The 16,581-nt window shown below is 52.5% G+C and overlaps 1 protein-coding gene across 1 annotated transcript in view; it reads right to left on the reverse strand.

Annotated features, from left to right (window-relative positions):
• The window catches only part of LOC142289984 (transketolase-like), a 140,871-nt gene that overhangs the window by 95,565 nt on the left and 28,725 nt on the right, over positions 1 to 16,581 (reverse strand). Inside the window, exons 10-13 of the mRNA XM_075333928.1 lie at positions 9,643 to 9,773; positions 5,263 to 5,346; positions 4,974 to 5,067; positions 3,552 to 3,674 (exon numbers count right to left, since the gene is read on the reverse strand). Of these exons, the coding sequence (XP_075190043.1) occupies positions 3,552 to 3,674; positions 4,974 to 5,067; positions 5,263 to 5,346; positions 9,643 to 9,773 (432 nt within the window). The remainder of the gene's footprint in view (positions 1 to 3,551; positions 3,675 to 4,973; positions 5,068 to 5,262; positions 5,347 to 9,642; positions 9,774 to 16,581) is intronic.

Genomic DNA, 16,581 nt, shown 5'->3' on the forward strand with positions numbered 1-16,581 from the left:
TACTGGGGATGTGACAACTGGAGAGTACTGGGGATGTGACAACTGGAGAGTACTGGGGATGTGAGAACTGGACAGTACTGGGGATGTGAGAACCGGGAGCAGAGTACTGGACAGTACTGGGATGTGAGAACTGGAGAGTACTGGGGATGTGAGAACTGGACAGTACTGGAGAGGTGAGAACTGGACAGTACTGGAGATGTGAGAACTGGAGAGTACTGGGGATGTGAGAACTGGAGAGTACTGGAGATGTGAGAACTGGACAGTACTGGGGATGTGAGAACTGGACAGTACTGGGGATGTGAGAACTGGACAGTACTGGGGATGTGAGAACTGGACAGTACTGGGGATGTGAGAACTGGACAGTACTGGAGATGTGAGAACTGGACAGTACTGGAGATGTGAGAACTGGAGAGTACTGGGATGTGACAACTGGAAAGTACTGGAGATGTGAGAACTGGACAGTACTGGAGATGTGAGAACTGGAGAGTACTGGGGATGTGAGAACTGGACAGTACTGGAGATGTGAGAACTGGACAGTACTGGGGATGTGAGAACTGGGAGCAGAGTACTGGACAGTACTGGGATGGGAGAACTGGAGAGTACTGGAGATGTGAGAACTGGACAGTACTGGGGATGTGAGAACTGGAGAGTACTGGGGATGTGAGAACTGGACAGTACTGGGGATGTGAGAACTGGAGAGTACTGGGGATGTGACAACTGGAGAGTACTGGGGATGTGACAACTGGAGAGTACTGGGGATGTGAGAACTGGACAGTACTGGGGATGTGAGAACCGGGAGCAGAGTACTGGACAGTACTGGGATGTGAGAACTGGAGAGTACTGGGGATGTGAGAACTGGACAGTACTGGAGAGGTGAGAACTGGACAGTACTGGAGATGTGAGAACTGGAGAGTACTGGGGATGTGAGAACTGGAGAGTACTGGAGATGTGAGAACTGGACAGTACTGGGGATGTGAGAACTGGACAGTACTGGGGATGTGAGAACTGGACAGTACTGGGGATGTGAGAACTGGACAGTACTGGGGATGTGAGAACTGGACAGTACTGGAGATGTGAGAACTGGACAGTACTGGAGATGTGAGAACTGGAGAGTACTGGGGATGTGAGAACTGGACAGTACTGGAGATGTGAGAACTGGACAGTACTGGGGATGTGAGAACTGGAGAGTACTGGGGATGTGACAACTGGAGAGTACTGGGGATGTGACAACTGGAGAGTACTGGGGATGTGACAACTGGAGAGTACTGGGGATGTGAGAACTGGACAGTACTGGAGATGTGAGAACTGGACAGTACTGGGGATGTCAGAACCGGGAGCAGAGTACTGGACAGTACTGGGGATGTGAGAACTGGACAGTACTGGAGATGTGAGAACTGGACAGTACTGGGGATGTGAGAACTGGACAGTACTGGGGATGTGAGAACTGGACAGTACTGGGGATGTGAGAACTGGACAGTACTGGGGATGTGAGAACTGGACAGTACTGGGGATGTGAGAACTGGACAGTACTGGGGATGTGAGTACTGGAGAGTACTGGGGATGTGAGTACTGGGGATGTGAGAACTGGACAGTACTGGGGATGTGAGAACTGGACAGTACTGGGGATGTGAGAACTGGACAGTACTGGAGATGTGAGAACTGGACAGTACTGGGGATGTGAGAACTGGACAGTACTGGGGATGTGAGAACTGGACAGTACTGGAGATGTGAGTACTGGACAGTACTGGGGATGTGAGAACTGGACAGTACTGGGGATGTGAGTACTGGAGAGTACTGGGGATGTGAGTACTGGGGATGTGAGAACTGGACAGTACTGGGGATGTGAGAACTGGAGAGTACTGGGGATGTGAGAACTGGAGAGTACTGGAGATGTGAGAACTGGAGAGTACTGGACAAAGGCCTGAGCCGAAATGTGACCCCATAAGCAAAAGGCAGTCGATTGCCAGGATTTGATATTATTAAAATATTTCCCCTTTCATTCTTGTAGCTCTATGCGGAGAGATTGTTATATCTGCGGTCTTCATAGTTTTGGTGTCAGACTGCAGTAGTTGGGGCGATGTTCTAGGATCCAATGATTGATTCCAATAAATGATTGATTTTGCATTTGGCCGGTATAACACGAAACGTCATGAACCCAGGTTGGGCCATAGAGGAGGTGCAAAACAATTCACAGGACCCGGTCCATTTGCCATGTAATCTGGAGGGGAGCGCCGAGAGCTGCCTCTGACCTGGTAGATCCTCCTTAGAGAAGCCGGCCTGCCGTGACGTCATCAATGTATCATGACACACATGTAACATTGCCAGGCCGGCAGCTGCCGGGAGGTAGGAGGCGATTCTCAGAGCTCCCATCCTGAGGCCACATATTACAGATGGGGCCATAAACTGGGTCCTGCACATCAAATTGCACCAAGTCTAATATTTGCCAGCGCTCCTAGAAAAAGGGGAGCGTTCCCCAAACTCCCTAACATCTGGCAGATCTCCAAAGTCGTAGAAACCTCCCACAAAGAGTCCCTGCGCTCAAGTGCCCATATCTGATGGAGGGAAGATTTGGTCAGAGAAAAGGCCGTAATTAGAAGGGACACCTCCAACTATGAAATCACGCATGAAATCTGTGCGGCCTCTGCCAGATCCATAAAAGAGGCCACAATGGGCAGATCAGACATCCGTGTGCTAAATTGACAATGTATAACTGTGCAAATTTTCCTGCGCTTGTGAGAGGTGGATGGATATAAAATGGGAACATCGAGCAGTTTCCAATATGTAAACATAGAATCAAACTTCTAATGGAAGATTTCTGTCTAGTGACCACGTCCTGCACATTTATAAGTGATCATCTCAATAACTAAGGGGCACTTTGGACGCTGCGACATCGCTACCCGATTATAGCGATGCCGAGCGTGATAGTCCCCGCCCCCGTCGCAGCAGCGATATCTGATGATAGCTGCCGTAGCGAACATTATCGCTATGGCAGCTACACACGCACTCACCTGCCCTGCGACTTCGCTCTGGCCAGCGACCCGCCTCCTTACTGAGGGGGCGGGTTGTGCGGCGTCACAGCGACGTCACACAGCAGGCGGCCAATAGCAGCGGAGGGGCGGAGATGAGCGGGACGTAAACATCCCGCCCACCTCTGTCCTTCCGCATGGCCGGCATGAGCCACAGGTAGGAGATGTTCCTCGCTCCTGCGGCTTCATACACAGCGATGTGTGCTGCCGCAGGAACGAGGAACAACATCGGACCGTCGCAGGACCGGCATTTATGGAAATGTCGGACCCTACACTGATGAAACGATAACGACGCTTTTGCGCTCGTTAATCGTATCGTCTAGGCTTTACACACTACGATGTCACCTGCGACGCCGGATGTGCGTCAATTTCGATTTGACCCCACCGACATCGCACGTGCGATATCGTAGTGTGCAAAACCCGCCTAAGAATGACCATAAGATAAGTGATGAGAATATGACAATTGATGGAGGGGGAGAACTGTGCAGCGATTGAGGATAGCGACCTTCCATAGATAAGACTCACCTTCATGGTAATGATCCTCCACGGTAATGATCCTTCCCTTCGTGGCTTTGGCGCTGTCCACGATGGTTTTTCTATCCAGAGGTTTAATGGTGAAGAGGTCAATGATTCGGATATGGATTTTATCTACAAGAATAAAGGAGACATCAGGATTGTGATCGAGGACTGGTAGAAGTTTATATAAATAATGTGCCCTGAATGCCACTAATATGTATCTCAGTCATTGTGGCTAATCTACAGAAGTATCAATGTCTGATAGAAGCTCTTATCACATGTGACTAGTGATGAGCGACCTCCGCAGCTCCTTTTTTAGAACAGCCGCTCCGGCACAGCAGCATCGTTGCGGTGTAACAGCACAAGTGACATCGCAGCAGACAAACTAATCGAGAGAGGAGGTGCGGATGCCCAAAACTTGGAGGCATTTCTCAGGGCGCCTGTACGTTAGCCACAGAATACCGCCATGGCCGACGGATCAGGTCCTGTAATTGCCCATACAACCTGGCATTTATCAGAAAACTGTGCACAAAGAAAAAATTGATGATCGGTGACACGTCGCTCCTTTCCATAATGTCGTTGCTGCTGCCGGTACGATGTTGTTCGTTGTTCCTGCGGCAGCACACATCGCTGAGTGAGAAACCGCAGGAACGACAAACATCTCCTACCTGCGTCCCGCCGCCAATGCGGAAGGAAGGCGGTGGGCGGGATGTTATGTCCCGCTCATCTACGCCCCTCCGCTTCTATTGGCCGGCCGCTTAGCGACGTCGCTGACCAGGTAAGTGCGTGTGAAGCTGCCGTAGCGATAATGTTCACTATGGCAGTTATCACTGCATATCGCATGTGCGACGGGGTGGGTACCATCGCGCTCAACATTGCTAGCAATCGCTAGCGATGTCGCAGCACGTAAAGTACCCCTTAAAGGGAATCTGTCACAAGGTTTTTACTATGTAATCTGAAAGCAGCATGAGACCCCGATTCCAGCGATGTGTCACTTACTGGGGTCCGTAGTGTAGCTTTTATAAAATTACTGTTTTATCAGCAGCAAATCATCATTACAGGACTATTTAGTATGCTGCAGGTAGTCCAGCATACTCATTATCTCTGTATAACTGCGAGATCTGCAGCAGAGAAAACAGTAATTTTATCAAAATGTCAGCAGAAAGCTCAGTAAGTGACACATCACTGGAATCAGGGTCTCTGCCCCAACATCATGCTGCTCTCGGATGGGGGAGCAAAAACCTGGTGATAGATTCCCTTTAAATGGGACTGTGATGCATTTGTTTGCACAGAGGGTTAATGCGAATCTTGCGTTGCAGGAACATGACTGATGTGACCTTAGCTGAGACCCTCGTGATGGAAGTGTTAGTACAGTGACGTCCCTGCTATACGTATGACGCCGCCGCTCCTGCACTACAGACACCCCGTTACCTTTCTTGAGCTGCTCTGCTGCAGCCAGCGCCTCGTGCAGGGTGACGCCGGCTCCGATCACCGTCACCTGGTCATCCTTGCTCTGCAGTACCACCTAGAGACACAAGCACATCATGAGGCCGGGATCGCAGGAAATGCAGAGTTGTACCGTAAAGTGCTGGCCCCATCGTACGGACCCGCTATACTCAGTACGGTGTCATCTTTACTCCTGAGATGAGATCCCCAGCACCCATGGACGTGCACAGTAACCGGATAAAGCGGATCAGGCCCCCCTCCCCCGCACACTCACCTTGGCTTCTCCGATCTTGAACTCCTCAGTGTTGTTGTAGATGACGGCGTTCTCGGGGCGACTGGTCCTGATGAAGCAAATTCCCTGAGAAAGAAGAGACAGAAGGTTCTACTTCAGCTCATGCGTCCCATACGGTATTATCACATTTATACATAATCCTGGTTATCAATATCTTATTTATATCTACAGCTCCCATACAAAACTGTGCGTCTCCATGGCAACAGACTACAAATAAGCCCTGTGCAGTCTGATGCAGGACGTCCATTCCTTTCCTTCTGCCGCATCCCTGGCTAAAATAGCAAAAGAACGTTCTCAGTAATTCTGGAGCAGACGGACGAGAGAACTACACAGGGCCTCCGCCACCAACTGCGGAACTACACAGGGCCTCCCGCCACCACCGACCGCAGAACTACACAGGGCCTCCCGCCACCACCGACCGCAGAACCACACAGGGCCTCCGCCACCAACTGCAGAACTACACAGGGCCTCCCGCCACCACCGACCGCAGAACCACACAGGGCCTCCCGCCACCAACAACTGCAGAACTACACAGGGCCTCCCGCCACCACCGACTGCAGAACCACATAGGGCCTCCCGCTACCACCGACTGCAGAACCACACAGGGCCTCCCGCCACCACCAACTGCAGAACCACACAGGGCCTCCCGCCACCACCGACCGCAGAACTACACAGGGCCTCCCGCCACAACCGACTGCAGAACCACACAGGGCCTCCCGTCACCAACTGCAGAACTACACAGGGCCTCCCGCCACCACCGACTGCGGAACCACACAGGGCCTCCCGCCACCACCGACTGCAGAACCACACAGGGCCTCCCGCCACCACCGACCGCAGAACCACACAGGGCCTCCCGCCACCACCGACCGCAGAACTACACAGGGCCTCCCGCCACCACCGACCGCAGAACCACATAGGGCCTCCCGCCACCACCGACTGCAGAACCACACAGGGCCTCCCGCCACCACCGACCGCAGAACTACACAGGGCCTCCCGCCACCAACTGCAGAACTACACAGGGCCTCCCGCCACCACCGACCGCAGAACTACACAGGGCCTCCCGTCACCAACTGCAGAACTACACAGGGCCTCCCGCCACCACCGACTGCGGAACCACACAGAGCCTCCCGCCACCACCGACTGCAGAACCACACAGGGCCTCCCGCCACCACCGACCGCAGAACCACACAGGGCCTCCCGCCACCACCGACCGCAGAACTACACAGGGCCTCCCGCCACCACCGACTGCAGAACCACACAGGGCCTCCCGCCACCACCGACCGCAGAACTACACAGGGCCTCCCGCCACCAACTGCAGAACTACACAGGGCCTCCCGCCACCACCGACCGCAGAACTACACAGGGCCTCCCGTCACCAACTGCAGAACTACACAGGGCCTCCCGCCACCACCGACTGCGGAACCACACAGGGCCTCCCGCCACCACCGACTGCAGAACCACACAGGGCCTCCCGCCACCAACGACCGCAGAACCACACATGGCCTCCCGCCACCAACTGCAGAACTACACAGGGCCTCCCGCCACCAACTGCAGAACTACACAGGGCCTCCCGCCACCAACGACCGCAGAACCACACAGGGCCTCCCGCCACCAACAACTGCAGAACTACACAGGGCCTCCCGCCACCACCGACTGCAGAACCACACAGGGCCTCCCGCCACCAACAACTGCAGAACTACACAGGGCCTCCCGCCACCACCGACTGCAGAACCACACAGGGCCTCCCGCCACCAACGACCGCAGAACCACACAGGGCCTCCCGCCACCACCGACCGCAGAACTACACAGGGCCTCCCGCCACCAACTGCAGAACTACACAGGGCCTCCCGCCACCAACTGCAGAACCACACAGGGCCTCCCGCCACCACCGACCGCAGAACCACACAGGGCCTCCCGCCACCAACTGCAGAACTACACAGGGCCTCCCGCCACCACCGACTGCAGAACCACACAGGGCCTCCCGCCACCAACGACCGCAGAACCACACAGGGCCTCCCGCCACCAACTGCAGAACTACACAGGGCCTCCCGCCACCAACTGCAGAACCACACAGGGCCTCCCGCCACCAACTGCAGAACCACACAGGGCCTCCCGCCACCAACGACTGCAGAACCACACAGGGACCCCCGCCACCAACTGCAGAACTACACAGGGCCTCCCGCCACCAACTGCAGAACCACACAGGGCCTCCCGCCACCACCGACCACAGAACCACACAGGGCCTCCCGCCACCAACTGCAGAACTACACAGGGCCTCCCGCCACCACCGACTGCAGAACCACACAGGGCCTCCCGCCACCAACGACCGCAGAACCACACAGGGCCTCCCGCCACCAACTGCAGAACTACACAGGGCCTCCCGCCACCAACTGCAGAACTACACAGGGCCTCCCGCCACCACCGACTGCAGAACCACACAGGGCCTCCCGCCACCAACGACCGCAGAACCACACAGGGCCTCCCGCCACCAACTGCAGAACCACACAGGGCCTCCCGCCACCAACTGCAGAACCACACAGGGCCTCCCGCCACCAACGACCGCAGAACCACACAGGGCCTCCCCGCCACCAACAACTGCAGAACCACACAGGGCCTCCCGCAACCACCAACTGCAGAACCACACAGGGCCTCCCGCCACCAACGACTGCAGAACCACACAGGGCCTCCCGCCACCAACGACCGCAGAACCACACAGGGCCTCCCGCCACCAACGACCGCAGAACCACACAGGGCCTCCCGCCACCACCGACTGCAGAACCACACAGGGCCTCCCGCCACCAACTGCAGAACCACACAGGGCCTCCCGCCACCAATGACCGCAGAACACACAGGGCCTCCCGCCACCAACGACTGCACATCTACACAGGGCCTCCCGCCACCAACGACTGCACAACTACACAGGGCCTCCCGCCACCAACGACTGCACAACTACACAGGGCCTCCCGCCACCAACGACTGCACATCTACACAGGGCCTCCCGCCACCGACTGCAGAACCACACAGGGCCTCCCGCCACCAACGACTGCAAAACCACACAGGGCCTCCCGCCACCAACGACTGCACATCTACACAGGGCCTCCCGCCACCAACGACTGCACAACTACACAGGGCCTCCCGCCACCAACGACTGCACAACTACACAGGGCCTCCCGCCACCACCGACTGCAGAACCACACAGGGCCTCCCGCCACCGACTGCAGAACCACACAGGGCCTCCCGCCACCAACGACTGCAAAACCACACAGGGCCTCCCGCCACCAAGGACTGCAGAACTACACAGGGCCTCCCGCCACCAACGACTGCAGAACTAAACAGGGCCTCCCGCCACAAACGACTGCAGAACCACACAGGGCCTCCCGCCACCAACAACTGCGTAACTACACAGGGCCTCCCGCCACCAACGACTGCAGAACCACACAGGGCCTCCCGCCACCACCGACTGCAAAACCACACAGGGCCTCCCGCCACCACCGACTGCAGAACCACACAGGGCCTCCCGCCACCAACGACTGCAGAACCACACAGGGCCTCCCGCCACCAACAACTGCAGAACTACACAGGACCTCCCGCCACCAACGACTGCAGAACTACACAGGGCCTCCCGCCACCAACGACTGCAGAACCACACAGGGCCTCCCGTCACCCCTAATAGGACCGCATGGGAGCTGTAACCACAAAACTATGGGAGATCTTTCAACGGGAAGAAGGTTATACACGTGGGGGTGGGGGGGGGGCGGAGATTATATTATGCACTGGGGGGGCACCAGAGGTTATACACCGGAGATGTGGCCAGAGATTATACACGGGGGTGGGGCCAGAAGTTAAACACCGGGGTGGGGGGGGGGGGAGTTATACAACGGGGAGGGGGGACAAGGTTATACACTGGGGGTGGATCAGAGATTAAACACCAGGGGTGGGGCCAGAGATTATACACCGGGGGGTGAGGTCCAGAGTTAATACACTGGGGATGGGGCCAGATATTATACACCGGGGTGGGGCCAGAAGTTAAACACTGGGGGGCAGAAGTTATACAACGGGGGGCGGAGATTATACACCGGGGGTGGGGCAAAAGTTATACAGAGGTTATGCACCGGAGGGCGGAGGTTACACACCGGGGGGGATGGGCACCAAAGGTTATACACCGGAGGCAATGTGACTGAATGATAAACCTGAACTCAGTGATCGAGACCAGAGTCCCTTATACGTTAGCCCATGGTAATGTGCCATAAATATCTTCCATATTAATGCACCTTAGTACGGCCTTATGGAGTGGTTGAATATGACAAGGTGGCCCTTCATCCAGATATGGTTGGGTCCCTCTGCTTCAGGTGGTGAACTTACTTTCTTATTTGCAGCGAGCTCCACCGCTTTCTCCGTGGACACCGCGTCACTCGGGTAAAACACTGTAGCAGAAGGAACGACGCGGAACATGCTCAAGTCCTCCAGTCCCATCTGAGAAGCTCCGTCCTCACCTAGAGGGACAAAACAGGATCAAAACTCCATTCAGAAAGCTTGATGGATAATCCACACATCTACAGACCCGGAGGCAGAGACTTATAACTGTGGGTTTAAATGACGACCTATCACCATGTCAAAAGTGACAAGCACCCATGTGTGCATTTACTTTATTCCCGCTGCTCCTGTGGGTATTAGAATTTTTTCTTTTTTAAATCAACCACACAATCCCAGAGATATGGAGCTTTTTGTGTAGTAATCTTTATGGTCTTTACCAGGTGGGCGTGGCTCTCAGGATCCTCAGGGGCGTGTCTTTAGGCTGCTATGCATTATTACCCTGTAAGCACCGCCCACTTACTAAAGAACAGAAATATTAGAACTAAATAAAAAGGCCCTTATCTTTGTACCGGTCTGGCAAATTTTTAAAAAACAAAAAGTGGAATACTCAAGGGAGCAGCGGGAATAATATAGGAGGTGAGTCCAGTCACTTTTGATCTGGTAACGGGTCCTCTTTAAATGGACTCTGTACATTCAGAAAATTTAATTTGATAGATGAATAAATAATCTGTATATGACAATATTTATAAATAAGCGCGTCCGGTTTTGCTTTCCATTGCTTGTTGTAGCAGCAGAGACAAATTACAGGGAGTGGGGTCTTTGTCTCTCTGCTCCCCCTCTCCAGCATACAGGCATAATGGAGAGGGGGCTTTCAGTTCAAGGAGCATCAAACCAATGTACAATGCCAGGTGTAATGTATACTGGGAAATTAGGTTAAGATATTCCAGCACCTGTAGTGCTGGCAGTATGCGGATGAAGAGAAACAGCCCACTCTAAAGAAAAGTTACAAAACATGCCCCTGGACATATCAGACTGGTATGTATCCCAAAAACAGGGGGCTGGGGGCATCAAAACCATGCTTTTCTACTGCAATTGCAGTTTAAATGTTAAAATATGAAAATTAAATTAAATTACATTTGTCCCTACAATAAACCAGCGCAGACGTCTTGTGTGACAGGTCTATGGGGTTAGGGGCTTATATACGGCATGCAGGTCTACCTGGAGACACCCGTCTTCTTATATTTGGAGGCATGAAGAAAAGAAAGAGAAGAAAACTAAAGGAAAGAAAAAAAGAATTTAAAAAGGAAGAAGAGAAGAAGGAAAGAAGCGGGAAGAAGAAAAGTACAAGGAGCTTCTGTACAACGTCATTATAGGAAGTCTTACAAGGAATATTTAGGGCTTAGAAACGTCTCGGCATCAATGTCATAGAACTAAGTCACTTCTTATTGGGGACTTATTGGCCTCTAAGTGAAAGCCGGCTGTTAGTCACAGTGTGGGGGTTGGGTTACTTCTCCCCTCCGGACACGCCTCTATAAGTGAAAGCCGGCTGTCAGTCACAGTGTGGGGGTTGGGTTACTTCTCACCTCCGGACACGCCTCTACAGTTAGGTCCAGAAATCTTTGGACAGTGACACAATTTTGGCGAGTTGGGCTCTGCATGCCACCACATTGGATTAGAAATGAAACCTCTACAACAGAATTCAAGTGCAGATTGTAACGTTTAATTTGAAGGTTTGAACAAAAATATCTGATAGAAATTGTAGGAATTGTCACATTTATTTACAAACACTCCACATTTTAGGAGGTCAAAAGTAATTGGACAAATAAACCAAACCCAAACAAAATATTTTTATTTTCAATATTTTGTTGCGAATCCTTTGGAGGCAATCACTGCCTTAAGTCTGGAACCCATGGACATCACCAAACGCTGGGTTTCCTCCTTCTTAATGCTTTGCCAGGCCTTTACAGCCACAGCCTTCAGGTCTTGCTTGTTTGTGGGTCTTTCCGTCTTAAGTCTGGATTTGAGCAAGTGAAATGCATGCTCAATTGGGTTAAGATCTGGTGATTGACTTGGCCATTGCAGAATGTTCCACTTTTTTGCACTCATGAACTCCTGGGTAGCTTTGGCTGTATGCTTGGGGTCATTGTCCATCTGTACTATGAAGCGCCGTCCGATCAACTTTGCGGTATTTGGCTGAATCTGGGCTGAAAGTATATCCCGGTACACTTCAGAATTCATCCGGCTACTCTTGTCTGCTGTTATGTCATCAATAAACACAAGTGACCCAGTGCCATTGAAAGCCATGCATGCCCATGCCATCACGTTGCCTCCACCATGTTTTACAGAGGATGTGGTGTGCCTTGGATCATGTGCCGTTCCCTTTCTTCTCCAAACTTTTTTCTTCCCATCATTCTGGTACAGGTTGATCTTTGTCTCATCTGTCCATAGAATACTTTTCCAGAACTGAGCTGGCTTCATGAGGTGTTTTTCAGCAAATTTAACTCTGGCCTGTCTATTTTTGGAATTGATGAATGGTTTGCATCTAGATGTGAACCCTTTGTATTTACTTTCATGGAGTCTTCTCTTTACTGGTGACTTAGAGACAGATACACCTACTTCACTGAGAGTGTTCTGGACTTCAGTTGATGTTGTGAACGGGTTCTTCTTCACCAAAGAAAGTATGCGGCGATCATCCACCACTGTTGTCATCCGTGGACGCCAGGCCTTTTTGAGTTCCCAAGCTCACCAGTCAATTCCTTTTTTCTCAGAATGTACCCGACTGTTGATTTTGCTACTCCAAGCATGTCTGCTATCTCTCTGATGGATTTTTTCTTTTTATTCAGCCTCAGGATGTTCTGCTTCACCTCAATTGAGAGTTCCTTAGACCGCATGTTGTCTGGTCACAGCAACAGCTTCCAAATGCAAAACCACACACCTGTAATCAACCCCAGACCTTTTAACTACTTCATTGATTACAGGTTAACGAGGGAGATGCCTTCAGAGTTAATTGCAGCCCTTAGAGTCCCTTGTCCAATTACTTTTGGTCCCTTGAAAAAGAGGAGGCTATGCATTACAGAGCTATGATTCCTAAACCCTTTCTCCGATTTGGATGTGAAAACTCTCATATTGCAGCTGGGAGTGTGCACTTTCAGCCCATATTATATATAGAATTGTATTTCTGAACATGTTTTTGTAAACAGCTAAAATAACAAAACTTGTGTCACTGTCCAAATATTTCTGGACCTAACTGTATAAGTGAAAGCCGGCTGTCAGTCACAGTGTGGGGGCGGAGTTACTGCACGGTGACTGCTCCCCTCCGGACACGCCTCTATAAGGCTACTTTCACACTTGCGTTGAATGGCATCCGTTGCATTGCGTTGTGTGACGGATGCAACGGATGTGTTGCAGTAATGGCACAACGGATGCAACGGATCATACAAAACAACAGAATCTTTTTCTTTTTTCTTCTTTCGTTTTACTGGTGGCAGACTATTGTGAACGATCAGCTGATCGCTCACAGCAGCCGGTCGCCGGGTGATCAGCTGATCGCTCACAGCAGCCGGTCGCCGGGTGATCAGCTTATCTTTCAGCCGCTGAGAATGTGTGAGGGGGGCGGAGTGCGGGGTGGGTGGAGCCGAGTGGGACCATTGCGCTGAGGACGTCAGTGCAGCGAGGAATGCAAGGCTGGGGACAGGTGAGTGTGAGTGTGTGTGTACACATGTGGAGTGGAGTGCAGGAGGGGGCGGAGCCGAGCAGGAAAGTGTCGGGCTCCCTGCACACGTAGCCAGGGTAAATATCGGGTAACTAGGCAAAGCACTTTGCTTGGTTACCCGATATTTATCTTGATTACCAGCGTACACCGCTTAGCGCTGGCTCCTTGCACCCGTAGCCAGGGTAAATATTGGGTAACTAGGCAAAAGCGCATTGCTTAGTAACCCGATGTTTACCCTGGTTACAAGTACATGTAGCCAGAGAGCGTGCGCAGTGAAATCCTATGGATTGCGCTGCTCAAAAAACGCTACATGCAGTGTTCCCTCCGCCCGACGCAGCGTCAAAATAACAACACTGCGTCGTGCAGCAGATGCAACGCAAGACTGTCCGTTGCTATCCATAGCTAATAGAAGTCTATGAGGAATATAATGGTTTCCTGCAACGGTTACCGTAATTCCTCAAGGCTGCGGATAGCAACAGAAGCCGTCCAACGCAAGTGTGAAAGTAGCCTAAGTGAAAGCCGGCTGTCAGTCACAGTGTGGGGGCGGAGTTACTGCACGGTGACTGCTCCCTTCTGGACACGCCTCTATAAGTGAAAGCCGGCGACTCTAGGGAGGAAAGCAATTAATTTTCTCCTGGATGCCGCACTTTCAGTAAGGCGGGCAGGAAGCTTTCTAACAATAATAACCTAAAGATTAACCCTTTATCTGCAGATTAATAGTTATTCGACGTGACAGGATCCCTTTAAAGTAAAAAAAGACAGAATAAATGGTAGAAAAAAAAACAAAACCTGAGGCGATAAAGACCGGAAAGAATAAAAAAACATAGCATAAAGATATGAGAAGACGAGAGAAGGTGAACTTTGTAATTTAGGCATCGAGCGCCTCTTATTTCTCGGGCCCTTTAGTGCTGCGATGCCATCGGCTGCGTAATTCTCAACACTGCAGTGCTCTCTTCCTTCTCTAGGGGGCACTTTTTACATCCATTTATCAAATAAACCCTATTGGCCTATTTGAGCCTTAAAGACCCAGATTATACATATTACATTGTACATTTTGTGGCATTCTCGGCTCGGCTGCTATCACTAAGGTTATTAATGGTCGTCTGGAGAATGTTTTGCTGCTGAATGCACATCAAGATCCTCTGCGGGCAGCTTCTTTTGCAATTGTCAAACAAGAATGTCTCTGCAGCCTCGGGAGACAAGTCCGGAGGCGCTGCAGCCTCGGGAGACAAGTCCGGAGGCGCTGCAGCCACAAGAGACAAGTCAGGAGGCGCTGCAGCCACAAGAGACAAGTCAGGAGGCGCTGCAGGCACAAGAGACAAGTCAGGAGGAGCTGCAGCCACAAGAGACAAGTCAGGAGGCGCTGCAGCCACAAGAGACAAGTCAGGAGGCGCTGCAGCCACAAGAGACAAGTCAGGAGGCGCTGCAGCCACAAGAGACAAGTCAGGAGGCGCTGCAGCCACAAGAGACAAGTCAGGAGGCGCTGCAGCCACAAGAGACAAGTCAGGAGGCGCTGCAGCCACAAGAGACAAGTCCAGAGGCGCTGCAGAAACAAGAGAAAAGTCCAGAGACGCTGCAGCCACAAGAGACAAGTCAGGAGGCGCTGCAGCCACAAGAGACAAGTCCAGAGGCGCTGCAGAAACAAGAGAAAAGTCCAGAGACGCTGCAGCCACAAGAGACAAGTCAGGAGGCGCTGCAGCCACAAGAGACAAGTCAGGAGGCGCTGCAGCCACAAGAGACAAGTCAGGAGGCGCTGCAGCCACAAGAGACAAGTCAGGAGGCGCTGCAGCCACAAGAGACAAGTCAGGAGGCGCTGCAGCCACAAGAGACAAGTCAGGAGGCGCTGCAGCCACAAGAGACAAGTCAGGAGGCGCTGCAGCCACAAGAGACAAGTCAGGAGGCGCTGCAGCCACAAGAGACAAGTCAGGAGGCGCTGCAGCCACAAGAGACAAGTCAGGAGGCGCTGCAGCCACAAGAGACAAGTCCAGAGGCGCTGCAGAAACAAGAGAAAAGTCCAGAGACGCTGCAGCCACAAGAGACAAATCTGTAGATGTTGCAGCCATAGGAGACAAGTCTGGAGACTCTGCAGTCATGGAAGACAATTCTGGAGACGCTGGTAGCCTGTTTAGGGGGGAGACCATAACAATTATGGGAAATCCCGGTCACTGAAGCCAGCCACCTGGGGGAGGGGGAGGGGGGTGTTCCACTTGGGGTAGAAATAGGCGCAACAAACTCACATAAAAAACAGACCCATCAGGACCATAGATCTGGCAAAACATCTCTGGAAAACTTGAACTTTAGTGGGCCCGGGGCTTGGAGCGGGAGCTCAGCCGGGGCACCTAACTGCGGAGGGGGACACGCTAGAAATAGGACACTTACTCTTTCTCTCTCAAAACATCGGTGGTGGCCCGCTACCGGATCTGGGATTGACCGGAGCCCATCACGGCAGTGACCAGTGTGACCGGGCTGGCAGCTGAAGTTGTGAATAAACTACACCTTGAACCCGCAGAGACTGTGTTGGCTCGTCCTTACCGGCGCCGCCGCAAGTGCTTAGGCGCCAACGGCCATTAAAACCCTCATCATCCACCAGGGGCCCGCTCCTCCTGTGGGGAGCTAAACCATCCCAGCTGCCATAACACCTGCCCCGGCGAGGAACCCGGCAGCGGCGGCTACTCCATGGCCGCACACCACAGGTGGCGTCACGACAAACCTTTCGCAATACCCCACTTCCCCCACCATTTACTGTACTCCTCAGGGCAATGGAACTGGGCAAGGCCACCCCGTGACAACACCTGACCCGACCCTCAACGGCCCGGCAACGAGTAAGTTAACCACCTGCCCCGTGGGGCGCTACATACACTTCTGACCATAATCCTGGGAGCAGGACCTGTATGATGATCCCCCATGAAGACTTCTTCACGGTGTTGCCTTGCACCGCAATGATGATATCTCGGGATGCCGGCAGGTAGCAGTAGGGTGGCAGGGTCCGGTCCGGATTACATGGCTACCGGTTTAAGGTCCTGAAGACCTTTTTTTGCTCAAATTTCCTTGTAATGTTTGACGATGTGTAAGTTTTCGTATAGCTGAATACAATAAAGCAGTGATATCAAAGCTCGAGCAAAGCAAGAGCGGATCTACTGCCCGCAGCAAACAGATTCCAGATCTTCTATTCCGATAGGCGGCTGAAGGAATGTGTTTGACAGTTCTTCTGCACCAGTTTTAATAAATCTTCCCCAATATCTCTTCTAATATATTCCTATACAGCGTTTTTTTAT

The sequence above is a fragment of the Anomaloglossus baeobatrachus genome, chromosome 2 (genome assembly GCF_048569485.1).
Source record: "Anomaloglossus baeobatrachus isolate aAnoBae1 chromosome 2, aAnoBae1.hap1, whole genome shotgun sequence".
NCBI classification, from domain to species: Eukaryota; Metazoa; Chordata; class Amphibia; order Anura; family Aromobatidae; genus Anomaloglossus; species Anomaloglossus baeobatrachus.